Here is a 27,234-nt window from a genome sequence, read left to right on the forward strand (position 1 = left end):
AGCGTGTCCCGCCCCCTGCCTCAACGTCTGCGCTGATTGGTGAACCAGAGATACCGATCGCTCACTCGGCCACTCAGCACTAGGGAGCTTGTTAGTTCCGGGTCCTGGAGCCTCGGAGGTACTGCCAGCCCCTGTAGCTTTTCCCACAGTTAACATGGCTGCGGCTAGACGACCGTGAGCAAAGGAAAAGCCTTTGCCCACGTCCTGACTGCGATGGCGCTTCAGCCGCGGTTCCGGAAATGTCTGTCAGTTTTCAGGAACCTAGGTAACTAATCTCGCCCCACCTCCTCGCCTGCGCTCTGTGTACAGTACAGGTGCATTTGCAAATCCGATTTTGTATTTGATGTGGGAAAGTGAACGCACTAACTGAACCTGGGTGGCAGTAGAATGTTGTGGGTCTGTGGTGATAACCTGTGGTCAGACGGCCATTTCTCCCGCTTCTGGGCCTTGTGATGGGAATGGTGAGAGCATGCCCTTCCCATGGCCGCAGTGATCATTTCTAAAGATGCATATGATCGTTTCCATCCCCTAGAGTGTGGGTTCGCAGCCCTCTCTGCCAGTTCCACGCCGGCGGTGCAGCCTGACGTGGAGACTAAGGAAAACGAAGCGGTGGCCCCGGAGTTCACCAACCGGAACCCTCGGAATCTGGAGCTCTTAGGTGTCGCCCGGAAAGAACGGGGCTGGGCTACTGTGTGGCCGAACCGTGAGTTCTGGCACAGGTAATTAAAGTCAGCTTAGGACTGTGCATAGCACCTTACACGACACTTTCATCAGTCCCTGACTGACCCTGCCCGGTAAGCCTCAGGATGTGTCAGGAAGATGACACCTGGGTAGAAAGCGACCTTGGAGCAAGCAACTCATAGTTGCCCTGAAGAAAACTTAAAAACTATAGACTGGGGCTTCTCTGAAGGTGACTTGTCAAAAAGCTGAGATCTAAAGGACAGGGAGCCACGGAATCCTTGACCGTGAAGGACAATCTAGCAGGCTGGGATTGAGTGTCTGAGGAGCTGGCAGGCTTGTGTATCTGGAGTTGAGTAAATAAAGGAACGAGTGACTCGTTATGAGAATAGAGTGGTAAGTAGAATTAGTTATTAGCGTGCACATTAGGGAAAATGATAGAGAATAAAGTTTGAACCTTAGTCATTTTTTTTTAAGTCTGGAGAATAAAAGTTAAAAGTCCATTAATAGAAACAAGATACATAGCTTGCGGAGGACCCAGGCAGCTTACAGTGGTGTGGAATTCCAGGTCCCAGGGATCTGACGCCCTCTTCTGACCTTGGTGGTGCACGGACATACATTCCCAAGAAATAATCATACCCATGAAAATAAATGTTACATTTTATTTTGGGAGAACTGCGAGGGTGAGACCAGGCCCTTCAGCACAAAGCAAGTGCTCTGCCTCTAAACTGAACTCCCCAGTCCCCCCAGCCCCAAGATGGCTATTGACGGAAAACATTGTATTTACCAGCACTTAGGCTAGTTGCTTTGAATGTCTGTCCTTTTTTTTTTTAATTCAATTATTTTTTTTTAAACTTATCTATTTGTTTTCTGTATGTGAGTACACTGTCACTGTGTTCACATACACCAGAAGAGGACATCGGATCCCATTACGGATGGTTGTGAGCCACCATGTGGTTGCTAGGATTTGAACTCATGACCTCTGGAAGAACAGTCAGTGCTCTTAACCGTTGAGCCATCTCTCCAGCCCTTAATTCAACTATTTAAACTACATTATGAAGCAGGTGTATCAATTTTCCCCACTTTTTGGAAACAGAGGAATTGAAACTGAGGGAGACATGATGAGTCAATGCCAGAGCTAGGATTTACATGTTTGTATGTAACCTTGGAGTCGGGGCCTTAGATTATTATTGTTGTGTTGAGGTGTGTAGGCTATATTTGTTGTTAGAGTGGGATTTTTCTGGTTTTGTTTTTTATTTATTTTTATTTCTGTGAGTACAATGTCACTGTCCCCAGAAACAGCAGAAGAGGGCATCAAATACCATTATAGTTTGTTTTTGTTTTTTGTTTTTCAGTTTATTGGTATGTGCGTATCCTCATAGTTTCACACATTCACCACATATACTTAGATCATGTTCCACCTTGCGAGCCCCGGAGATTGAATGCAGATTGTTGGCCTTGGTAGGAAGCACCTTTACCCAGTGACCTGTCTTAACAGTGTACTCACTGAATTCTTGACGAATATGTAGGCATTTATTCACCTTAAGTAGTCTAACATTTTGATAAATAGATTGTTTTATAATTTTATTCTCTTTTTCTTCCCATTTAGGTTGCGAGTTATAAAGACTCAGCACCACATAGAAGCATTTGTTGAGCACCTCAACGGCCAGGTTGTGGTTTCGGCATCCACGCGTGAGTGGGCTATTAAAAAACACCTTTATAGTACCAGAAACGTGGTGGCTTGTGAGAGCATCGGGCGAGTGCTGGCACAGCGGTGCTTAGAAGCGGGAATCAACTTCATGGCCTACCAGCCCACCCCATGGGAGGCGTCCTCAGACTCGGTATTTTTATTTCTATGTCTTTACTTAAACATTTGGCTAGGAGTGGTGGTGTATGCCTTTAATCCCAGCACTCAGGGGGAGTCTCAGAGGCAAGAGATCTCCACCATCAAAGCCAGCCTGGTCTGCAGAGTGAGTTCTAGGAATGCCAGGGCTACACAGAGAAACCCTGTCTCGAAAAACAAAAAAAGGAAAACAAAAGAAACACAAATTTGGCATGGTGTGGTAGAAGCAGAAGTGGACCTTTTGAGTTTAGGACCAACCTGGTCTACCAAGCAGGTTCCATCTAGTCGGGGATATATGGTGAGATCCTGTTGAGAGAGAGAGAGAGATTGATTAGTTTTTTGGTGACACGGGTTTATAATTCCCGCTGTCGAGAGGTTGACTTGGAAGAATCTCAAGTTCGAGGCTTGCCTGAATACCTTAGTAAGCCTTTGTCTCAGAGTTTTAAGCGGGAGGGAATGGGCTGGGAACTGTAAGTCACTGGTCAAGCATGCAGGAGGCTGTGTTCCTGTTCCACCCATAATACATGGAAGGCCCAGAGCTGGGGACGCAGCTCTGAAAGCACTGCCTCGTGGGTGCAATCTCCAGCAACGCGCAGAGACAACAGAGGGTTTGAGTTAGCTCTTGATATTAGCTGTGCCTACATTATTTTCTGAGGGTACTCTCTGTGGTAGGCCTTGGCTGGATCCTGTGACATTGGATTTTTGCAGGAGTCCATAGGAGCTTGTGTTCCCATTCTCTGTACAAACCGAGGCCAGTGGGTATTGCTGGGTGACCGAGACCCTGTGGTCTAGGATGCGAGCACTATAGGTGTTATGTTGGTATACTGGCATCTTGTAGTTGAATGTGCCGATCCCCCACAGCTCTCCATTTCCTTTTTCATATGTGTTTTATTATTTTTTATTTCATATATTACATCCTGATGGCAGTTTCCTCTCCCTCCTCTCTTCCCAGTGCAACACCCCCCACCCCCTCCTTATCCATTTCTATTTCTCTTTAGAAAAAGGCAGGCCTCCCAGGGATACCAACCAAACATGGCAGATCAAGTTGCAGTAAGGCTAGGCACCTCCCTTCATATCAAAGCTGGATAACGTAACCCAGTAGGAGGGGGGACAGGGTCCCAAAAGCAGGCAAAAGAGAGACAGCCTCCCTCCCACTGTTAGGTCCCACAAGAAGAGCAAGCTGTACAAGCACAACATAGTGCAGAGGGTGTAGATCAGCTCCATGCAGGCCCCCGATGGTTGGTTCGGTCTCTGTGAGCCCCTCTGGGCCCAGGTGAGTTGATTCTGTGGGTTTTCTTGGGTCCTTCATTTCTCTGGTCCCTACAACCCCCGCCCCCATTTCTCTGTAGGATTCCCCAGAATCTGCCCAATGTTTGCCTGTGCGTCCCTGCATCTGCTTCCACCAGTTGTTGGACGAAGCCACTGATGACAACTATGCTAGGCTCCTGTCTCAATACAGTAGAATATTAGGAATCGTTTTGCTGACTTTTTTTTCCTGGTCAGTCATGTGTGGTTCTATCCTAGGTCTCATGTCTATCTAGCCTCTAGTCCCTGGCCCTCCAGGCAGTGTCAGGTGGCCCCCCTCTCATGGCAGGGGTCTCCTGCTGGACCAGTCACTGGTCGGCCACCTCCCCGGTTTCTGCTCCTTCACCCCAGCATCTGTGTTCTTAAGATCTCTCAGAGAGAGCCGGGCGGTGGTGGCGCACACCTGTAATCCCAGCACTCTGGGAGGCAGAGGCAGGTGGATTTCTGAGTTCGAGGCCAGCCTGGTCTACAGAGTGAGCTCCAGGACAGCCAGGGCTACACAGAGAAACCCTGTCTCGAGAAAAAAAAAAAAAAAGATCTCTCAGAGAAACACAGGTGTACCCAGGGAGGTCAGCGAGATGAAGTCAGTGGTCTCTTTGTCTCTTGGAAAACAAACTGATTCTCAGGTTTTTCTGGAGGCTGAAGGTGTTTTCTTTTTTTCTCTTCTTCTTCCTGATCTCCAAACTAGATACAACGTTTACAAAACGCCATGACAGAAAGTGGGGTGGTGCTTCGGGAGCCTCGAAGAATCTATGAATGAAATAGAAGCATTAACTGTTGTTGGAAGTGTAAAAAGAAAACTACCATCTACAACCACCGAAAGAAAGCATCTGCATTGAAAGGAAGGAGTGAGCATTTGGAAGGAGAACCAGACTGAAAGCTTCATCGCAATAACCACCAGTGAAAACTTAAAGTTAGCTTCCTTCCACGACTGTGTGTGCATGTGTAACTGGTTTCATTGTTTTAATCAAGGGCTTAATGTGTCTTCATTCTTGGACATGAGATGTATTTAAGGAAAGTAGTCACTATTTGAAGAACAAATTAAAATGTTTATAACAAACTGTGAATCCTTACTGTGTTGCTCTCTGTAAACACCCTGTGGCTTACAGGGCACACGTGGGGTTCTGTGAAGCACTGGCCATCAGGGATGGTGCCTGGCTAGTCATCAGGGAAGGAGGACTGGTTGCTGCCCAGGATGTAGGCTGGGTTTGTTTTTAATGTCAGTGCAATTGTAAACTCAGAAATAGTACGTGTAGTGTCTTAGGGTTTCTATTCCTGCACAAAACATCACGGTCAAGAAGCAAGTTGGGGAGGAAAGGGTTTATTCAGCTCACACTTCCACAATGCTGTTCATCACCAAAGGAAGTCAGGACTGGAACTCAAGCAGGCCAGGAAGCAGGGGCTGATGCAGAGGCCGTGGAGGGATGTTCCTTACTGGCTTGCTTCCCCTGGCGTGCTCAGTTTGCTCTCTTATAGAACCCAAGAACACCAGCCCATGGAGGAAACCACCCTCAATAGTCCCTCCCCCCTTGATCACTAATTGAGAAAATGCCCCACAGCTGGACCTCATGGAGGCACTTCCCACCTGAAGCTCCTTTCTCTGTGATAACTCCAGCCTGTATCAAGTTGACACACAAAACCAGCCAGGACATGTAGATAGACCGCAAATGCCTTCTAGTCTTGCCTGGACTCACCCCCTAGTGGTTTCAGGCATATCTTAGAGAGGTAATGAGTGTAGGAGCAGCCAATGGGGGGTGGGAGTGATAGGTAGTGAGTGGTCACTTTGCCTTTAAGTGGGAATTCAAATGTGGCTGTAGAAAATGCTTTATGGTCATACAAGGGGCTAGAGCGATGGCTTAATGTGATTAGGAGCATTCACTGATCTTGCAGAGGACGTGGATTTGGTACCCATGACCCAGAGGGCAGCTCACAGCCAGCACTACCGTTGTAGGAATCCCAGCACCCATTTCTGGCTTCTAGAGTACACACACATGCTAGCAAAATATACATAAAATTATGTGTTAAAAATTGTCATGCAAGATAACTTAGGTTGGAGTTTGGGGAGATCATGGCACCTCTCTGAAAGTTGCTAAAATATGAAGAAGACATGTAAACAAAGTGACTTCTTATTAGTCACGTGGCTCAGTTTCTTTTAAAGCATCAATTCCGAGGCATTCAATAGCATAAGAGTCACTCTGATCAGTAAATACCCAACTGGAGACAAGGCTATACATGCGTATTTTTTTTTTCCTTCTCTCATGTTAACTGGATTGAAGCATCTCACTTAGAAGCACGGGTCTCTAGGAGACTAAGACAATTGAGAGGGTGTATCAGACCGTGAACAGTGAGCTTAGAAGCTGGTCATTAGTACTGCTGGTAGGCATTTCTATAGGCTAAAGACTAAACTCGCTGATCGCCGGCACCAACGATGCTTTCAGCCTAGCTGACAGTTCTATCTCTCTCTCTCTCTTTTTTTTTTTTACAGTTTTTTCTTTGAATTTATTTATTCATTTCAGACCAGGTTACAGACAGGCACAGACTCCCAGAGTTAAGCAGCCTGCCCATTCTATGGTGTGCACCAATAGCCCACTAAACATAGCACAGAAACAAGAATCCTGTGTACTTCAGAAATGTCGAGGTCCGCCGGTTCCAGTAGCTCCCAGATGATGGATGGGGACATCATCGGATGTAGTGCCATCTCCAGTTATGTCGTCCTGGGTTGTAGCCACTTTTGCTATCAAAGAGGCTGTTGGGTGTTGAATTTGCATTTCATAAAGCGGCACCTTACCATCTTTAGTAACTTTGCCGTCTCCAGCACCAGATACAAGCATCTGTATGGTACCCTTAGGCCCCAAGTTGGTCCTCAGAACATGCTGCAGGCCCCGTGCCGGGTGGATGTTCACCGCCAGCGCTGCCTGTGCCCGGGGCCACCTCGGCCTTGGGATTTAGCGTCTTCGCCGCCATGGTTAGCCTAGCTCAGGCCAGCTGGCAGTTCTTGATGGCTACAACCTCCACCTGCCCAGCAAGTTACAATCAAGGCTCTGAGCACCGCCCCGAAGCTCCCACCAACCCGGCTCTGGCCTAGGTGGGAGACGGGCACGAGCTTTTAAGGCCCTGCGCAGCGGAAACGCGTGGGCAGCACGCGGCCGCATCCGGCGCGCCCTGGGACGAGCGGCTATGGACGTGGGCGCGGACGAATTTGAGCAGAGCCTTCCACTCCTGCAGGAGCTTGTCGCGGGTGCAGACTTCGTGGGTAAGGTGCCTGGGGTTGCAGGGAAAGGAGAAGGGGTTCCTTTCCCCTCTCGGGCAGGGGGGGCTGAAGCAATCAAACCCGCAGCTCCGGATAGCCTGGTCTGGGACCACACACCCCATTCCTGTTTTCTATTATTGTGTATATCTGCTCCCCACCTGGAGCATTTATAGTGTGAAAGGTGGTGGTGTGCTGCTCTGTGCCTGAGGACAGAGGACTTTTGTCTGTTTTGTGCTCCCGTAGGTCTGGACATAGAGTTCACAGGTCTGCGTTCAAACTTGTCCCGGCCCCAACAGATCAGGTACTGTTGTTTTACCTCCCTTCCCAGTGTCTCCTTCTGCCCTGGCTCCTGTTGTCTGGTTGTTGTTTCTGTTTTCCCAGTGTGTACTGGGGAATATTTTTTTTTTCCCCTTTGGTGGGTTGAGACAGGTGACTTTTGTTAGGCAAATGCTGATTGATTCTCTATCAGCATCAGTGGTAACAGGGTGATAGGTCCTTGATCACAAGTCCCTGTAATAGGTAGCCACCGCAGAGGCCTGGTCCCTCCCCCTCAGCCCCCTGCCTCTGCAGTGAGATGCCTTTTTCTTCACAGTCTTTTTGACTTGCCATCTGAGTGGTATCTGAAGACCCGGCAGAGTGTTCAGCAGTTTACAATCTGTCAGATTGGTGAGTCTGATGTTCAGTCCTTTGCTATGGATCATTCTAGAAGGTATTTTACTGTCTGGGTTTCCTGTGGGTAAACCAGCTTTGCCCGTTTTCAAAGACATCGTGTGTCATTTTGTATGCTTGTTCTGTTTTGTGTGTGTGTGTGTGTGTGTACACCACCTGGAGCATCTATAGTGTGAAGATGGTGGCTTAGGCCAAGCAGGAATTTACCAGCCTTTTTATTTCATGGGCTAAATAGACCCGTGCCAGAAACAGTCACTTTTAAACCTATCATTTGAGCAAAGCTATATGTTTTGTCTGTGAGTGTAGGTGATTAGATTTTGCTTAGATTTTTTTGTATTGTTTTGCCTGCCTGTATATATATATGCACTGCATACCTGCAGGGCTTGCAGAGGTCCGAGGAGGATGCCATATCCCCTGTAACTGGAGTTACTGATGGATATGAGTCACAAAGATCCCTGACCACCCCTGAGACATCTCCCTAGCCCCAGTATGTGTGATTTTTTTTTCAAAAGAAAGCCTACAAAAACAATTTTTACAGGTGTTTTATGTTTTATTTTTGTTTTTCATTTAATGGAGTTTAGAAGGCTATGTTAGCAAACAGGCCTGGTCATGGACACAACTCCATAATATAGCAAAGTATAGATTAGAACTTAGTGTCCTAAATAAAGTATATGTGGTAACCCTTTGTTTGCAATGAAAAGTGTTTTTTGTTACTGATGGTCTTCGTATTTATTTACACACCTAGTGCTATGCATCTGGGATATTTCCATCAGAGACTGATGTGCATTAAAGCACTGATGGACACAGCTAATCCTCCACAGTGCTCTCAGAGACTGACACCAACCACGGCGAATGGACGTTCCTATACAAAACCCCAGGGAATTAACCCAACCTGATAGTCTACAAAAATATTGTAATTTGATTCTGATTTGTAATACCTGGCTCTACAAGTTTATGCGAGGGACTAGATAGTATTTGTGATTTCTTTTTCAAGGCCCACCTTTGTGATGGAGGTCCTGACTTTTTCAGTAAAATGAATTATAAAAACAAGCTGTGGGCCAGGTTTTACTGACTCCTGCTTTCTCTGAAGATGAACATTCATGTGTGTTAACTCCTGTGTCAGCTTTACCTTCTTGTGTGTTGCTGCCGCCTTTTTTTTTTCTTATAAGATCTATTTGAGAAGTACTTAACCAAGTGCTCTTGGTTAAGTTCTTGTGCTCTCTACTGCTTTGGAATTTTTCCATTTTGAGTGGCTTATTTAACATAGTAATACAGAGATTTTAGTTTTTATTTCTAAGATTTATTTATTATGTGTAAGTACACTGTAGCTGTCTTCAGATACTCCAGAAGAGGGAGTCAGATCTCATTACGAATGGTTGTGCGCCACCTTGTGGTTGCTGGGTTTTGAACTCAGGTTAAGAGCAGTCAATGCTCTTAAACTGCTGAACCATCTCTCCAGCCCTAGTAATACAGGGATTTTTAAAATGTTCACATTGGCGCTTTTTCGTCGTCGTCGTTGTTGTCGTCGTCGTCGTCGTCGTCGGTTTTGAGTTTTTAAATTTTTTGTTTCGTTTTGTTGTTTGTTTTGTTTTGTTTTTTGAGACAGGGTTTCTTTGTGCAGCCCTGGCTGTCCTGGAACTCACTCTGTAGACCAGGCTGGCCTCTAACTCAGAAATCTGCCTTCCTCTGCCTCCCAAGTGCTGGGATTAAAGGTGTGCGCCACCACTGCCTTGCTATTTTTTTTCACTTTATTCATTACTTATGATGTGTGAGTGCGGGGCACGTGTATAGGTCAAAGGTAACTTGGGTACATTCTGCCTTTTCACCTTTACCTCAGCCTTGGGGATTAAACTCAGGCTACCGGGCTTATGTAAGAAGTGCCTTTATCCACTGAGCCATCTTGCTGGCTCTGGTTTTTTTAGTTTTCCTGAGACAGAATTTCACATGGAAACACAGGATGGCCTCAAACTCCTGCCTTAGCCTCTCAAGAAGGAGTGTAGCCAAACCCTTCAGCTTCTGAGCGTCCTGCCTCCTCCTCCTCCCAAGTGCCAGGATTACAAGGCGTATGCCATTGGGCCTGACACTTGGCTCATTTTTAAAGCTACAAAAATGGTGATTTACCACTTCTGTGTTTGGGGAGCTGGCCACGAGTGCACTTTTGGTAACTTTGGCACAAGCTCTGGTGTGGTAGAGATCTCATGCCCTGAGTCTGTTTTGCAGTAAGGATGTGCCCCTGTTCTGCAGCCCCCACCATGTCTGTGGGTGCAAAGCTGGTCTCAGGTGTCCTCAGGTGGCTTTGCCTCCGTGCTCATTACATCTACCGTTGTTGTTCTAGGACTGTCCGTGTTTTCCAGCATCGAAGGAGAATCAAACAAGTATGTATGCTGACTGTGATACACACGGCTTTCCCCTTCTGTGTTTGGCAGCTTCACTTGGGTTGTCTGAGTCACTTTGTCCCAGACACTGTCTTCCGACTTCTGGCTTTCGCCTCTGCACTGTGCTCTCCAGATTGGAAGTAGCGCCTTCTCTGTGGGGCCTCTCCTGCCTTGTGTCTCAAGTGTCCTTCCGGTTCTTGTTGCCTCCTGCTGGCTCTTGTGCTTCTTGGGAAAGTTTGTTTAAGCTGCCTGGTAGCTCTCAGGTACCAGAAGTCAGAAGAGTGCTGCACCTTTTGGGACAGATCTCCTTGGAAGCAGCGGCAGGGGGCTGAGCTGTGTGTGCGTTGGTGGGCTGAATATTTGGGTGGGTCACGGCCCTATTTCTGCTCTAGACTTTGCTCCCCAAGGGAAGTTTTACTCCCTGTTTTCTTTGCCCCCCACCTAGACAGTGTCCAAAGTACATTGAACATTCAGAAACCATTTGTTTATTTATTTATTTACTTATTTTTTGGTTTTTCGGATTTGGTTTTTTTGAGACAGGGTTTCTCTGTATAGCCCTGGCTGTCCTGGAACTCACTCTGTAGACTAGCCTGGCCTTGAACTCAGAAATCTGCCTGCCTCTGCCTCCCAGAGTGCTGGGATTACAGGTGTGAGCACCGTCTGACCCAGAAACCATTTAGATACTTAACTGAAAGGGAAGCCCACACAGGGCCTGCTGTGTGAGCCAGACTGGCTTCCCTGTCTGTTCTGTCCTTGTTTGAGGGTTTTCTCCTCATTATCTCTGCCTTATAGGTATGTAGCACACTCCTGCAATTTCTTTCTCTTCCCTACAACATTCGGGATCCTGGACTCAGAATTCTCTTTCCAGGCGTCTAGTGTACAGTTTCTGAATCAGTATGGCTTTGACTATAACAAGGTATGCACTCGATGAGGGGGCTGTGGTCGTGGAGGGGGGTACTCTAAACGCACCACCGTCTCCCCTCCCTTCTCCCTTGCCGACACCAGGCCAAGGTGTTCCCCTTCCCTTTGCTGCCTGGCCCCCACCATGCCTCTTACCAGTTACCTTGTTCTGTCCCTGTCTCCAGTTCCTCAAAAACGGAATCCCGTACATGAACGAAGAACAGGAGAAGAAAATCAAGCACAGTATCCTGAGAGGGAATTGGAGAGTCCGGAGGTAGGGTCTGCCCTCCTCAGTGCCTCTGGTCCCCCTGTTGATAGGCTTCCGGCCACCTCTGTAGATGGGGAGGCTGGCTCCTCAAACCATCCATGCTTAGCTCTCCTAAGCGTAGAGAACATTCTCCACAACTTCTCCTTTCAACTCTCGTGTCAACATCATTTTAATCTTGAAAGTGAAAATACAAGGTTTGGGAGGTAAAGCTCATGGACCCCCCCCCCCCCAGCTTGATCCTTAAAGCATACGTATGATCTTAAAGCAAATTATAATCCCAGCCCAGCCGGAGGGTAGAGAGAGGCGAATCCGTGGGGCTGGCTGCCTGACAGCCCAGCCCACTTGGTGAGACTCAGGCTGTCGAGAAACAGAAGCTCCAGCTCCCACAGTGGTAGAGAACACTTAGGACTGGTGGCCCCACCCCCAGCATGCACACACACCCTTATGTACAGCATAGTGACACACACTGGTAATCCATCACCCCGGAGAGTGAGGCAGCATGATTGTGAGTTCCAGGCAAGCCTGAGCAACATAGGAGGACCCTCATCTCTAAAGAGAAAAACAGCAAGGAATTAACTTTGGGGGAGGGTTAGAGACAGGTTTCCCTGTGTACCGTGGCTGTCCCAGAACTCACTCTGTAGTCCAAGGCTGGCCTCGAGCTCAAAGATCTGCTTCCTGCATGCGGGAATCATCAGAGGCCTGTACCGTACGCCACTGCCTGGCTAAGAAATTAACTCTTAAATTTGGTCCTCAAAGAGACAGGAACTGGGTCTGTGGGATTTACAAGCTAACTGCTGGAGCGTCAGGCTCAGCTTGGGCTTTTCCCCTGTTCCTGGGGCCAGGGTTGCTTCTCTTTGGTAGGCTCAGACCTTGTTGTCCCCCACTTGTTTGCACTAAGGTCCGCAGTGACCACAGGGAGGTGGCAGCCTGGGTCCCAGCCAGTTGCCAGTTTTGAATTATTTGGGCTTTTGGAGGGGCTTAAGGTTTTTCACCTTCATCAGGTTACATTTAAAAAAAAAATCAGTTAGCTTTGATTCCAAAATGTGGTTTTCATATGATCTGGGTAATAATCTTGAATACTTTGGATTTTTTTGTTTTGTTTTTTTGGTATTGATGTTCATACACAAAGGTAGATTTGTTTGAAAGGAAAAGCAGGAAGGCCCTTACAGAACTTCACCGCTAAAGCTGCCTGCTTTTCGGAGTTCAGGCTCAGTGTGGGTGACTTTCCCTTTCTTTGATTTTGGATCCCCTGGCCTCCCGGCTTTCCCACCCCTTCTCCGAAGCCTCTCCCCGCCTTCTAAACTGTTCTCTGACCTCCATTGCTGAATCTGCTTGATTTCTTGAACCCTGACTCAAAAGGCATGGCTGGCTCTCTTCCTCCTCCTCCTCCTCCTCCTCCTTCTCCTCCTCCTCCTTCTCCTCCTCCTCCTCTTCCTCCTCCTCTTCTTCTTCTTGTTCCTCCTCCTCCTGTTCCTCCTCCTCCTCTTCCTCTTCCTCCTCCTCTTCCTCCTCCTCTTCCTCCTCCTGTTCCTCCTCCTCCTCTTCCTCCTCCTCTTCTTCCTTCTCCTCTTCCTCCTCCTCCTCTTCCTCCTCCTCTTCTTCCTTCTCCTCTTCCTCCTCCTCTTCTTCCTCTTCCTCCTCCTCTTCCTCCTCTCCTCTTCCTCCTCCCTCTCTTCTTCCTCCTCCCCTCTCTCCTCCCCCTCTTCCTCCTCCTCCTCCTCCTTCCTCCTCGTCCTCCTCACCTCCCCCAGCTGCCAGTCACAGCTTTTACAGCTCGCCTGCCCTGTTGTTTTTCTTCTCAGAACTCTAATGAAATGGTCCTCAAGGGTCAGGAGCAAAACCCGAGGCAAACGGTGTGAATTTTTGATCTTTTGTTATTTTCAAGTGTTGGAGAGAGAGAGCTTAGATTTCTTTCTCTCTTTTTAAAAAAGATTTATTTATTTATTTATTTATTTATTTATTTATTTATTTATTATATGTGAGTACACTGTAGTGTCTTCAGACACCCCAGAAGAGGGTTGTCAGATCTCATTACGGATGGTTGTGAGACACCGTGTGGTTGCTGGGATTTGAACTCAGGACCTTCAGAAGAGTAGTCAGTGCTCTTAACTGCTGAGCCATCCCTCCAGCCCCGAGCTTAAATTTCTAACAGAGGAGCAGAGAAGTTCATCCACGTGTTTGTCTTTTCCCTTGTGTTTCCAGTAAGTTCACAACAAATCCTCCGGGCGTCACGGGCAGCCAGTCCTGACAGTGGTGTTCACTGGTTAGAGCTCCTGGCTCTTCTTCCATCCACCCCTCTTCCGCCCACCGCATCCAGGCGGACTCGTGTTCCTGCAGAAGTCCGAAGAACAGGCGATCACCCTCCTCTTGCAGGAAAAGACTCGGAGAACAAATGGCGGTTTTCATGGGCGCTGCTGATCTTCACTATGAAGTCACAGCGTTGAAAGCACAGGCTCCAGACGGGCCTCAGTGTTGAGACCATCTTGGTCTGGTCTGACCTCCGCCAACGTCTCTGCTTTCCTGTGCCCTTTTCCAGCTCTCTGGATAAAGATCAAATCAAGGTGGTGATCGATAAGGTGACGCAGTGGCTGGACCTGGCTGAGGAAGGCGACCAGATGACTCTGCCTGGCATCTCTGGTAGGCGGGGTAGGAGGCTATTCCTCCCCACTTGGGAGCACGGGGGTGTCATGGCAGTGTACCAGAAGGTGGGGAACAAATTCTCTTTCCTGTGAGTCCTGATCCCAAATGTCCTGCTCATGACTGAGTCTGAGACCTTTGCTCAGTAGGTAGCTTATCCTTGGGGTGAAAGTCCTGACCTGAATTCCCACGTCTCAGAGGCTTTTTAACCTGCATTATGTGTAGATTCATAAGCCAATCATTTCTATTCCACTCCAATGCATGTTTTCCTGACTTTGAGGAATGGTAATTAGTGTAGCAATGGCCAGAGCCCAGTCTGTGGACCCTTTGCCATGGAGTCTCTGACGTCAAAGCTGTCTCCAAAGTGTTGCTCAGCTGTGACTTGTTACTGTGTTGTTGGTTTTTTTTTTTTTTTTTTTTTGGTGCCATTTGTCCTGGTGCAGTAGTGATGAAGGTAAAACCTGTCTGCCCCATGGCACAAGATGGCAGGCTCAGCCTTCCGCTGGCAGTCAGCGGACTCTTCCCCACCAGCCACTCAGGCTCCAAAAGGGAGTTTTACAGGAGAACCTTCTTGGTGGGAAGTAATGTTCTTAGGTTTATGAAGCCTCAGCCTTTGGCCGTCTCTTACTTAAATTTTATGTGTCAGCCTAAGTGTGGGAAAATGAGTGTGCAGACAGCATTGCTGCTGTGGGCCGCAGTAGAGTGGCTGTGTTGGAAATGGGCACCCAGGGGGCATGTTCCCCTGAGACCTGGATCAGCTGAGCGCCTGGGTGCACGCATTGGAGAGCACAGTCAGGGCCTTGTGCATTCTAAGTAAGTGATCCTCCAGCCCCGGGTGCTGTTTCTGCTGAAAACAAACAAACATTCTTTTTAGTATTTACTTAGTGTGGATGGGTATTCTGCCTGCGTTTATGTCTGTGCACCACATGCATGCCTGGAGCACAAGGCATTGGCTCCCCTGGAACTGAAGTTACAGCTGGTTATAAGCTACCATGTGGGCACCGAGAAACAAACACGGGTCCTCTGGAAGAGCAGCAAGGGCCTTTAATCACTGAGCCAGCTCTCAGCATCTTTGCTTTTGCTCTTTCTTTCTTTCTTTCTTTCTTTCTCTCTTTCTTTCTTTCTTTCTTTCTTTCTTTCTTTCTTTCTTTCTTTCTTTTGTTTTTTTGTTTTGTTTTGTTTTGTTTTTTGTTTTTTTTTTTAGGTTTTTGGGTTTTTGGATTTGGTTTTTTTTGAGACAGGGTTTCTCTGTGTAGCCCTGGCTGTCCTGGAACTCACTCTGTAGACCAGGCTGGCCTCGAACTCAGAAATCCGCCTGCCTCTGCCTTCCAAGTGCTGGGATTACAGGCGTGCGCCACCACCACCTGGGTTCAGTGTCTTTTCTTATTTTATTTTAATAATATAATTTTTTTAAAAAAATATGAATTCTCTATCTGCATGTACACCTGTGTGCCAGAAGAGGGAATCAGCTCCCATTACAGATGGTTGTGAGCCACCATGTGGTTGCTGGGAATTGAACCTCTGGAAGAGGAAGCTGTGCTCTTAACCACTGAGCTATCTCTCCAGCATCTTATTTTATCTTAACAGAATAAAACTTTTACTTGCAATAACTGAGCTGAGATTATTTAGACCTGGGTGTTTTCTTTTCTTTCTTTCTTTCTTTTTTTTTTGTTTTTTTTTTTTTTTGTTTTTTTGGATTTGGTTTTTTCGAGACAGGGTTTCCCTGTGTAGCCCTGGCTGTCCTGAAACTCACTCTGTAGACCAGGCTGGCCTCGAACTCAGAAATCCGCCTGCCTCTGCCTCCCAGAGTGCTAGGATTACAGGCGTGCGCCACCACAGCCCGGCGACCTGGGTGTTTTCAATCATTTTCCTCAAATGGAGAAGCCAGCCAGTCACCTTAAGACTTACGTGTTTGCTGTAACGTTAAGCTTGTTTTCTTTTCTTTCTTTCTTTCTTTTTTGGTTTTTCGAGACAGGGTTTCTCTGTGTAGCCTTGGCTGTCCTGGAACTTGCTCTGTAGACCAGGCTGGCCTCGAACTCAGAAATCCACCTGCCTCTGCCTCCTTGGGATTAAAGGCATGCACCATCACTGCCCAGCTAATGTTAAGCTTTCAATAAATGATAGGTGTAGGGGCCTGGGACTGCAGCACAGTGGGTAGAGGACTTGCCCAGCGTGCATGAGGCCCTGGTTCAATCATCAGCACTTTATAAAGTTAGATGTGAGCATACAGAGACCATATGCAGCCAGCAGCCTGGTGGCACGTGCCTTTAACCCCAGCACTCTGGAGGCGGCAGAGTCGGGCTGATGTCTATAAGCTTCAGACCTGTTTTTGTGTACTTCATTTTTCAAGTGTTGAAGGACCATAACATATCACAGTAGGTCAAACACATAAGTAGATGTGATTCCAGTCAGATGTTTGAAAAATGAGTAGCAGTGTCCCTTTCTGCTACATTTGTTGTTTACAAGATTTTTTAAAGGTTTGTTTTAGATTTATGCATGCTTAGCCTCCATGTGTATACGTGTACCATGTGTATGTATGTATATATGTGTACTATGTGTGTGCCTGGAGCCCTTGGGGGTCAGAAGGGGGCACTGAATCTCCTGAAGCTGGTGTTTGGATGATTGTGAGTCACCATTGTGGGTGCTGGGAGCAGAACCCAGATCTTCTGCAAGGGCAACACATGCTCTTAACCACTGAGCTGACGCTCCAGCCTCTCCATTTTATTTGATTTCTTTAGACAGATCTCACTGGATAGCCTCGGCTGGCCTGGAACTGTTTATTTAGACCAGGCTGGCCTCAAACTCATAAAGATCCAGTTGCCTTTACTCCAGAGTGCTAGGAGCAAAGGCATGCACCACCATGTCCAATTTACTAAATATTTTTGTTTGAGAAACCAGTTAGTTGTTTTTCTTAAAAGTGTTTTTGCTATTGAAGTGCCCTCTCTAAGTTGTAATTAGTTCCTAACACAGTTAACATTATCAGCCTCAAACTACAGAAGCAAGCACGTGAGTGTCCCCAACTGAAGAGCATTCTTGAGATCTAGACCTTTGAGGATGTTGTCCTAGAACATCCCGGTAGGCACACATGCGTGCAGGCTCGGGTGCCCTGGAAGCAAGTTTCTGGTGCAGCCCACAGGTCACAGGCTCGAAACGTCTGTTCATTTCAGGCTTCTCCCGTGGGGAAGTTGGATAGTGTTCAGGTCCTGTGTGTGCCTTGTGCTTCCTTGTGGCAGGGTTCCAAGCCTTTGAGGTCCAACTGGTGCTGAGGCAGGCCCTCCCCAACATCTGGACAGTGCTGAAAGAGGAGGGGGTGAGTCCTCACCCACGTCTGCGTCCTGCCCTTAGCAGCTTCACCCCCCTCTCCCCGTCTCTCCTGTAGCAGAATCAGGCCTCTGAAAGGCTTCTGTCTCATGTTTCTCTCTGTGGTAAAGGGACGCCTGCTTTCCAATTGTGTTACCAGGCGCTCGCTCAGAGCACGGTTGTCTCTCTGCTGCAGGTGATTGTGAAGAAGGTAAGCCAGCCACATCGCTGGTACCTGGAGCACGCCTCTTGTGACCAGGTCAGCTGCTGGAAGGAACAGATTCTTCTCTCTGCAAGAGGCTTCTCTGTCTTCTTTCAGATGTTGGTGAAAGCCCAGAAGGTAGGGAACATCTCTTTCCTTGTTTTTGCTTTGTTTTTTCCATCATCTTTTGTATTTATAGCAGTAGATTTTAAGGCTCCTCAGCTGATAAAGTTATCTTTCTTCACTTGACCATATTCAAAAGGCCAAAAAGTGATTAAAGATTTTTTTTTCTCCAAAAAAGTGATTCTTGGAGGCTGGAGAGATGGCTCAGTGAGTAGGATCACCTGTCGCTGTTGTGGAGGACCCGCAGGGCCTCTCATAGCTATCTGTAACTCCAGTGGCTCTGACTCCCTCTTCTGGCCTCCGTGGACACCAGGCATACATGATCTATAGATATCCGTGCAGCCCAAGCACCCACATAACATAAAATAAATGACTAGTAAATTTTTAAGGTGACACTTTGTCTTTGGCAAATTGCTTCTGACTTCGTAGCCTTGCTTTTTCCATGGTCGGTGAGTCTGAGGAAAGACAGTGCCCCGGGGTCTGCGGTGGCTTTGTCCCTTGCAGCAGCATGGGGACTTTAACAGCAACTACCTGAAATTGCTTAGAGAAATTGTGTTGGCCTCACAGATTCCCAGTGTGGACCCTGCCTCAGGGTCTCTGCTGTTTACCCATCTTTCCCCCTTCCCTCCCCTCCCCTCCTTTCCCCTCCCCTGTCTGTCTGTCTGCTCTCTCCCCTCCCTCCATCTTTCTCCTTCCCCTCCCTGTTTCCTTCCCTCTGTCCACCCCAGCAGCCCCATTACCTTTTGTGGGAGCTGAAGGACATTGAAGCTAGATTATCAAGTGACCTAAAGCTATATTCTGTATTGAAAAACCAAAACCAAAACCTGCTTTAGACCAAGTGTCGGGCCTGGTTTTTAGACTTCCTTTCCCCCACCTGCTGCTTCACTCCAAGCAGCCCCTGGTAGGACACAACATGATGATGGACCTGCTGCATCTCCACGAGAAGTTCTTCCGGCCTCTTCCAGGTAGGGTGACACGGGGCTCGCCTAGCCTAGCCTTGGCTCTGTATCTGTACGGCCTTCTGAGCAGTGATCAGGGAGGGTGAAGTTGGTCACATGGCTTCTTCCTGTGACTGGCGCATGGTGCGACACTGGGCCAGGTCACACGTGCATGAAGGAAAGAACCCACCATTCATTGCTTAACACTTCGGGTTTTCTTCTTTGTTTTGAGTCTTCACATACTTGGGTAGACTGAGTATTTAATCTTAAGGTTGGCTTTTCCCGCTCACTCCATTATAGACCTAACAGATGTCTAGATGTTTCAGTGACTACCTTGGCTCCTGTCTGGCTGTGCTCCTTTTCCTCACCTGAGTCTGTCCTTAGACAAATGGCAGTATAGCATAGTGGGTAGTGTCCAGCCCTCAGGGAGTGTGTGCACGCGCACACGCGTGCACACCCATGCACACGACACCTCCTGCTGGTGCCTTTGCCTTCCCTGCTTAGCTGTGAGGTGAGATGGCAGTAGCGACCTCAGCTTGGGGCTTCACAAAGATGTGGCAGACACTAGTTAAAATGGGACAGGAAGCTTCAGGAGGGAGTTCTGCAAATCACGACTGCACAGAACAGCTCCGTTTGAGCATATTGGAAGAATTAGGGGCAAATGATTAAAGATGCACGCAGAAAGCTTGAGTAAACAGGGAAAGCAACTGTGCAAGAGGGGAAGCGAGGCAGATAGGGAAGTTCCTGCAGTTGGTGGGGTCCTCGTGGCCCTGGGGCTGTGGCTGTGGCGGGTGCTGCAGCCACAGCATGCATATGGGACCCGTGGGAGATGTGAGGAGGGGGAGGAGGTCAGGACCTTTTCACAAGTCCACAGCTCCGTCACAGTCCGTTGTGAGCTGGGTGCAAGGATCCCAGAGAGAGGACCCTGTAGAGGTTCTTTTGGGATGGGGCAGGGAGTGTGATGGAGAATCCTGGGGCTTTTTGCTTGGGATGTGTGGTGAGATTTTGTGCGTAGTAAACTTCAGTATCTAGAAGCAGTATAATTTCACAGAGTATAACCTATTAAGAGCCTATTAACAACTCCTTTCTTAGGGTGCTTTACTCAGAAGGTGTTCAGCTGAATTGTCTTGGGCTGTTCTCTGCATAGCCATTTATAACTTATATCACTTGTGTCTTCCCAAGCCCCTGGGGCTGTGTTAGCTGATGATGGCTGTCGGCTGGGCTTTGGGTTTGGTGGAAAGCCACGCGACCTTTACCATACAAAGTGTGGCTGCCTGGCTGGAGAGCCAGAGTCCTCCACAAGGATTAGAAATATTTCCCGTGCGTGTGTTGTTCTCTCTGCTTTACTAGTCAGCCCTGGGTGGTGGCGAGCCGGGCTAGAGGATGGCTCCGTGTTCCACTAGCCCACCAGTTCATGTGTCCCCCTCAGAAAGCTACGATCAGTTTAAGCAGAACATCCACAGCCTGTTTCCTGTCCTCATTGACACTAAGAACGTGACAAAGGACATCTGGAAGGTAAGAGTGGCTTGCTTTGGAGTAGGGGGTGTTGAGGTCATACTTGTGACACTTTTCAATGGATTTTCACATATTCCAAGCCCCCAGCTGTGATGCATTTGTAGGTAAATAGTGTAATTTTCATTGGTTAACAGAGCAATAATTCTGTGGGTGTTTTGTTCTGTTTCGGTTTTTAAGACAGGGTCTTGCTGGGTAACCTAGGCTGACCTTGAACTCATGACAGCCCCCCCCCCCCACCACCCTGCCTCCTCAGCCTTCCACATACTAGGATTAAAAGAGTACACTGTTATGCATGGTTCAGTTTATTTTAGAACTTAACTACATATTTTATAAACCTATGAGAGATGCCTAGAAAGTATCAACCTAAAGGAGGAGGGGCCCCTTGTAAAGTCTGGAGGAAACCCTGTTTTTGTCAAGCACTGAAGACATGGGTTCTCTGACAGAGTTAGACTCTCAGGGGAGGCTGCAAACTGATCCCAGCTGGCTCCACTGTCTGTTTCCTGTGTGGTCTAGAGGAGAGCCAGGTGATATTCTGAAAGCTCTCCCAGTGACTGTCCTGTAGCCCAGGTCACACACTGTGTGTGGAGAAGGGAAGCACTGAGCTTTAAACGCTTTTAGGGGCAGCAGAACTCAGAAGGGGTTCCTGGGGGCATTCTTGCCCAGAGAGGCCCTGAGTATTTGGTCTTCACCTGTTCCATCTTCGATCTTGGGACCTAGTAATCTGACGTTACCTCAAGGCCGTCTGATCCCCAGACTACCAGGTGCTCTGCAGGTCTAAGTCACCTCAGTCCAGTGTCTCAGATTGCTGTGTTCGCATACTTCCCTAAACAGAAGGTGTGAGTTCTGTGGCTGGCACTGACCTCTAGCCAGGGTCACTGGGACGTCTTCTGTGATGCCCCCAGAGTCCTGCTCTCCTGACCCTGGGATGGTGTCAAGGCCAGCATTTGCCAGGTCCATGTAGTGACCCCTTGCGAGGCCTGCAGCAGATGGTGACCCCAAGCACAGTGCTTCGTTCTTCATGATTGCAGGACCTGCGTTTCCCACGAGTCTCCAACCTCTCGGAAGTGTATGAAGTGCTGAGCAGGTGAGGAAGGTGTGGCCTCGCTGCCCAGGCCACAAGGGACCTCTGAGACCTTTCTCTGATTTTAACTTATTCCAGGCCCCCGGGTTTTGATGTGTTTGTATGTAATTGGCATGTATTTCACTGGACAACAACATAATAATTTTGTGGTACTGCTCCCTAGAACACTGCTGCTTGGGTCCAATGTCCCTCCACCCAGCCCCTCATGCCTCTGTCCCTGCCTCAGACAGCATTCTTGGCCCCACTTCTGAAAAAAAAAAATCAGAGGTCAAGGTCTGAGGCTGCTGCCTGTCTTCTTGAACATTTTACAAGTTCTGTCATCCTTATTGACATTCCTGTCACCAGCACACACAGTCACCTTCCTTACTGGTTTCTTTTGAGACAGGATCTCAGGTGTCTCGGGTTGGCCTTGAACTCACCTTGTAGACAAGAACGACCTGAACTTCTGATCCTTCTGTCTCTCTTCCAGATGCTGAGATTACAGGCGTGTGCCAGTATGCTCGGTTTTATGGGGGTGCAAGGGGCAGAACCCAGGGCTTTGTACATGCCAAGCAAGCCCTTAAACAGCTACGCCATACCCCACATACCCTCCCTGTCTGAGACAAGCAGGCCCGCTCCATTATGTGCCTACCCCCCTCTCCCTCTCTCCTCCCTCCCTTAGACTCCGCCTGCTTGTCCCTTTCCTAGGGACCGAAGCCATCACCTCTTGTTTCCCTTACCATCACCATCTAAGACTTAAAACCAAGCCACTCACTTTCTGACCCTCTCCCTGACTCCCATGGTAACCCTGTACTTTTCATGGGGACTTGTGGGAAATATGTGCAATCAGGTTGTAGAATAGAAGAGTCAGAACTTCTTGACTGGTGGGAAGCCTTTGGTGGGATGCCCAATACTGGTCTGGCAGCAGCTCTATTCCCTAGAGTCAAGCTATCCAGTTTGCCTGTGGTCCCCTCACAGCCTCCCTTTCACCCATGCCCTCTGCTGTGGTTTCTCCCCCTTGGACAGTTACCCGGGATGCCTGTGCTCGCACCCGGCAGGATGTTGCACACACAGCCTTAGGAATAGCCCAGGGCCCTGGAGCTGTGCCAGTGTGCTCTGCGTGCCCTGGAGCTGGGGCTTTCTCCTCCGGCACGCTCCGGCTTTCTTTTTCCTGGTGGGAGGGTTGGTAGGTGTCCCGTGTGTTTCTCTCCTCGTCTCCGATACTGCATCTTAGAGTCGCTCCTCCTGGGTTCTCTTCGAGACCATTGACTTGTCTTAGCGGGTCTTTACCGCCTGTCTGCTTGTGTTACCACCACACTGCTTTTGTGCAGCTCTAGTTCACAATTGGCTGGCCTGTTGTTGTCTTCTGTTGTTTTCCTTTATTTGAAGCATCAGGGATTGAACCCAGAGCCTCATGGTCTGTGGCCTTGTCAAGGCCTCATTGGTCCATGCTTAGATCTTCGTCTTTTAAAATCTTTTCTTTTCTTTCTTTTTTTTTTTTTTTCTTTTTTTTGGAGACAGGGTTTCGCTGTATAGCCCTGACTGTCCTGGAACTCACTCTGTAGACCAGGCTGGCCTCAAACTCAGAAATCCGCCTGCCTCTGCCTCCCAAGTGCTGGGATTACAGGCATGCGCCACCACTGCTCAGCTATCTTCGTCTTTTAAAAAAGGATGTGCTGAGAGTGTGTCTCTGTAACTTAAGGAGCTTGGGACAAGAAGAAGGAGTTACTTTTAGTGAGTTGATCTTTATCCTCCTTCTGTTTTTCTAATAGTAACTTGAATCCCACTAAGGATTCTGGACCGGCGATTATTCACGCAAGACAGTGTAAAAAATACGGTATGTCCCTGAGCTCTGGCCCCTGGCATAGTTGGCCAAGTGCGGTGGGGCTGGGTTGAGGGTTCCCCAGCGCCGGTCCCCCAGGCAGCAGGCTGTAGACCTGGGTTGGGATTCCTTCCTGACCCACCTTGCTTTGTTCCCCACAACTCCGCTACGCTAAGCTATGCTAAGCTAGAGAACTGTTCCGGGCACAGGAACCTGCTTTCTCTCAGTGTGTGGGGTCTAGGCTGCCCTCCCCACAAGGCCAGGACCAGAGTGAGAAACGTTTGTGAGCAGGGAGAGAGGTCCACAGTGCGTGCCACACTTGCCAAGGTTGTTGAATAGGATGGGAAGAGAGGTTTCCTCCTCACAACGGTTCTAATTGTCAACTGGTCATTTGTCTCTTTTGGAAAACCACTTCAGCTGAGACCAAGTGCCCTCACGAAGCAGCCTATGATGCTTTCCTCTGCGGGTCAGGTAACGTGTTCCTTTCGAAGGGCCTCCTGCTCTGTTGATGTGGACTGGGTCATGTTTGGTTCCTGTTGGGTAGCACACAGAGTTGAGTAGGCGCTTTTCCACAGGCCTGAGATCAGTTCTGTCTCTTGTTTTCTCTTCTAGTTCTTTTGAAAGTGGCTCACCTGCTCCTACAGAGGGTGCGTGGGTGAGTGTCCTTCCTTCCGTCCTGGTACCAAGTCCTCAGGTCTCCCTCAGCAAACCTTTGTTAGAAACCAGCACCTGACCACCAAAGAGAAGGGATGTGTAGTATGTGGGTGTCTCCCCAGCATCCAGCGTGTGTGTGGAAGGAAGCGGTGTGCTCCACTGAACCCTTTGCTGCCTCCTGCCTGGGTCCTGCAGTGTCTCAGCAATAGAGACTGGCGTGCATCAGGGTGGGACTAGAGGGTTCCTAGTAGAGAACGCCCAGGCTCAGTGCTGTAGCCCTGTCAGCTACGATGTTCTCCTAGCCCCCAGAGGCCTCCTGAAGTGAGCAGACGAAGCGTTCAAGGGAAGGAAGGCCATGTCTGTCACCAGGGCTTCAGGGAGGACAGTGGCTGTGACCCGGAAACCCAAATCAGAACATAAACACATGGCCCATGAGGGTGGCACCCCAGTGTCCCTGTGCTGGTCCACAGACACCCAGGGTGCTGTTGACATGTGACAGAGCTGTAATGTGAGTCACATTAATTCCATGGGACTCCATGGGCCCACAGAGGGAGCTGTCCACAGTTGTAACCTGTTCTTCAGCACTGGCCTAGAAATGTTCTGGACTATACTGTGAATTTACTAGTCTCTTCTGGCCACAGATATAAATATGAATATTGTCTGATAAATTGATGCCAGGCTTATAACTTACGTGAGGAACCTGCCAGCTGGCTTCCTCTCCCCCTGGTGTGGCAGTATCCCGGTACTCACTGGCAGGTGCTGTGTGCAGGCACAAAGACAGCAGCATGCAGCAGCATGCCTCGTATTTTGGACACAGCCTTACCCACTTTCTTCATTTTAGCTCTTGTGACTGGAAAACCCTTTTCAGGTTAGAGAAGCTTATGGCTGTCTAGGCTCGCCTGGCGCCTTGGCCGGCGTTGCTTCTAGGATCTATATTTGGGGGCGCAGCTGGCAGTAGAGGTGGTGGTGGGGCATCGGAGTCAGGGTGATGTTACTGCAGAGGTTATAAAGTGGAGCTTCCTCCAAACAGGGGCCTCCCAGTGTGCTGCCGGTGCTGGTCAGCGGATACGAGAAGTTCTCGGTCTAAACTCTGTGTGTTTGTGTGTGTTCCCACCAATATGAGCCCCAAAATTAAAGGGGTAGAAAGGAGAGGCACCCAACGTAGCTCCCTTCCCTGTTTTCCTACCAGGACCTTAGCTATAGCTGAGGACCTGCATAAAAACCTGCCTACCTGAGTGCTTCAGGGTCTGTCTCTGTCCATATAGCAGCGATGCTGTGCAGGAGCCTGCCTTCCCCCAGTACCTCGACGTGCTGGCGCCCTACGTGAACCAAGTGAATCTTATCCGAGCCGGGGTTCCGAAAATCGTGAGTATGTCTCATTCTGTGCTCTCTCCTCTCTCAGGCCTGGGGTGGGTAGCAGCCTAGCGCTCCCTGGGATGTGCTTCAGGGTTCTCATGATGCAGGCAGGCTGCAGAGGGAGCTGAGGAGGAGGGTCACACCCCGTGACACACCTTTCTCCTTCCTGCTCCCAGCCCCAAGCTCAGCCTCTTTTAGAATCTTCTAGCGTTTTCAGCTTGTGTGAAGTATCAGAAGTATGGAGAGTTTCTCGTGGTGGTTTTGTCTTCCTAGAATTTCTCTGGCCCGGATTACCCCAGCATCCGCCCCCCTGTGCTCATCCTCACTGTCAAGAAGTGGCCCGGGGTGAGCGAGCACCACGTCTACCGCGAGTTCCAGAACCTCTGCAAGTTCGACGTTAGGCGGTTCACACGAAGCCAGTTCCTGCTCCTGACCAATAAGTTTAAGGAGTAGGTACCCCGCTCCAAGCCCCCACCCCCGCCTCTTCATCCTCGCCGCCTCTTTGCCTTTACCTGCTGTGGCCACATTGCTTGCTGACCTGAGCGAACTTCTTTTGTCAGTGCCCGCAGTGTCTTGAAGGAGTACAGGAGCCACCCGACCCTTCAGGTCTCCCTGTACCGGTACTGGAGACATTCCCCCAACATCACCTGCCTCTTACAGTAAGTGGCTGGCCGAACGCTCCCCTGGCCGCTGGGGTCCCGTGCCCTGGCTCACTAGCTACTATGGGTTGTCAAGCTGTTGTTGACAGGTGCGAAGCGCAGCGTATCCAGAACATCCCACCGGAGCCTTGGGTGCCGCTCTGTCAGTGAACTAGGATGGGATGGAGAGAGACCTGGGGGCAGGATACAGTTCAGAGGAGATGATGGAAGCTTCAGTGAGAGTCGGGGGAAATACAGAGAGGAGCGAGCCAAACTGGGGGCAGGTGGGTGGGGCAGCGACCCTTGTAGGAGCTGCCTGTGGGCCGAGGGCCAGTGAAGGGGAACAAAGAAAGAGCGGGTAAGGTGAGAAACGGGTCCCATCCTGAGGCTCCACCAGTGAGCGCTGTGGATAAGGGGCTGTGTGGGGGAGGGGGACTGATCCAACTCCCATTTGCAAAGTCTTGCTGGTTCCTGTGCCAGTGCAGGCACAGGAAGCAGAGGATAGGGAGCACCAGGGAGCAAGTATGGCTGTGAACTGGTCCAGCCTGGGTAGTGGGAAGGGAACCAAGCAAGTGGCAGGCCCAAGAAGAGTCACAGTTGAGGTAGAGGCCCACGTGACTGGAAAAACAGACTTGGGGTTGGTCCTTAGGTGCTATAGCTACCACGGACAGTCTCCCCCTTCTCAGGCAACCTCTTGTCCTGTCAGGCTCTGACCTGTATTGCCCCTGAGAGGCAGAAGTTGGCCATGGGCACCTGGGCGATGGTTGCAGGGACGCTCGTGCTGGGGACATGGCTCTGTTGGCGGAGTGCTTACCTGGTGTGCCCAAAGCTCTGGCACACCTCTACTAAATGTGGTACTTTCCTGTCACCTGGGCACTGGGGATGCGGAGGCAGGAGGATCTGAAGTTCAAGGTCATCTCTGGCCACATAGCACATTTAAGGCCAGCCTGGGGATACTTGAGATCCTGTCTCAAAAAAAATTTTTTTTTGATTGAACAAAATTGGGCACAGAGCCTGTGCCAGTTGCCACTGGTCCCCAGGCAGACCCCGTGTCCAGGCCTCTGACACGTGTCTTTGTCTTACAGGGTCTGCAGCATAGTCACCACCTGGGCCATGATTGCATTTCTCCTGGGAAGACCCAGCTCCTGAGAGCAGTGAGCCGCCTCAGCTTCTGTCCTGGCCTCTGGAGATGACCCTTGTGGCTCATCGGTCCTTTCTCCTGCAGACCTATGCGGTCCTCTGTAGATATTCTGTTGTGTTGTGAATGTGAGATTCTGTAAATATGGCTGATGATAAAGAAACCCTTGCATGTCGGACTTCTGTACACGGCCAGTGCATTCCTTGCTGTCAAGTGCTGGGAGAAGTCCCGGCCTCTGGGGTTGAAGCTATTGCACCAGCATGTTCACAATTCTGGTGGCCGTGCGCGAGTGAGAGGGCTATTTGGGACAAGGAGCTGGCAGAGATAAGGAAAGGGGCTGCTGTGGCTTCCGTAGAAGCTGTGTGAGCACCACACTGGGCCAACACTGGGATGCAGAGACCAGTAAGGGCCCCAGGGCTTCAGGCTCATGGAACTTACGGTGGTAGAAGAACAGGAGAACAAACCCTGAGCAGGCCAGCGTGAGAGGAATTGCATACAGAATGTGAAGGAAAATCGCGAGGCCCTGCCACAGAATGGAGCGATGCGAATCCGGGCGTGTCCGG

At 49.3% G+C, this 27,234-nt stretch overlaps 2 protein-coding genes across 2 annotated transcripts; both read left to right on the forward strand.

Annotated features, from left to right (window-relative positions):
- Positions 1 to 106: 106 nt before the first annotated feature.
- Mrpl18 (mitochondrial ribosomal protein L18) lies at positions 107 to 4,893 on the forward strand. Its single transcript, XM_052169237.1, has 4 exons — positions 107 to 265; positions 533 to 719; positions 2,288 to 2,519; positions 4,515 to 4,893. Exons 1-4 carry the CDS (start codon positions 214 to 216, stop codon positions 4,584 to 4,586), a joined length of 543 nt encoding a protein of 180 aa, XP_052025197.1. The 5' UTR covers positions 107 to 213; the 3' UTR covers positions 4,587 to 4,893.
- Positions 4,894 to 7,003: 2,110 nt separating this feature from the next.
- On the forward strand, positions 7,004 to 26,814 carry Pnldc1 (PARN like ribonuclease domain containing exonuclease 1). Its single transcript, XM_052169709.1, has 19 exons — positions 7,004 to 7,079; positions 7,320 to 7,377; positions 7,669 to 7,742; positions 10,081 to 10,120; positions 10,913 to 11,036; positions 11,206 to 11,294; positions 13,825 to 13,925; positions 17,159 to 17,235; positions 17,422 to 17,565; positions 18,446 to 18,515; positions 19,918 to 20,003; positions 21,032 to 21,087; positions 22,836 to 22,900; positions 23,303 to 23,356; positions 23,498 to 23,540; positions 24,805 to 24,904; positions 25,169 to 25,344; positions 25,456 to 25,554; positions 26,619 to 26,814. The coding sequence occupies exons 1-19, from the start codon at positions 7,004 to 7,006 to the stop codon at positions 26,680 to 26,682; spliced, it is 1,596 nt and encodes a 531-aa protein (XP_052025669.1). The 3' UTR covers positions 26,683 to 26,814.
- Positions 26,815 to 27,234: the final 420 nt, after the last annotated feature.

Source organism: Apodemus sylvaticus, chromosome 23, assembly GCF_947179515.1.
Source record: "Apodemus sylvaticus chromosome 23, mApoSyl1.1, whole genome shotgun sequence".
In the NCBI taxonomy this organism is placed as follows: domain Eukaryota; kingdom Metazoa; phylum Chordata; class Mammalia; order Rodentia; family Muridae; genus Apodemus; species Apodemus sylvaticus.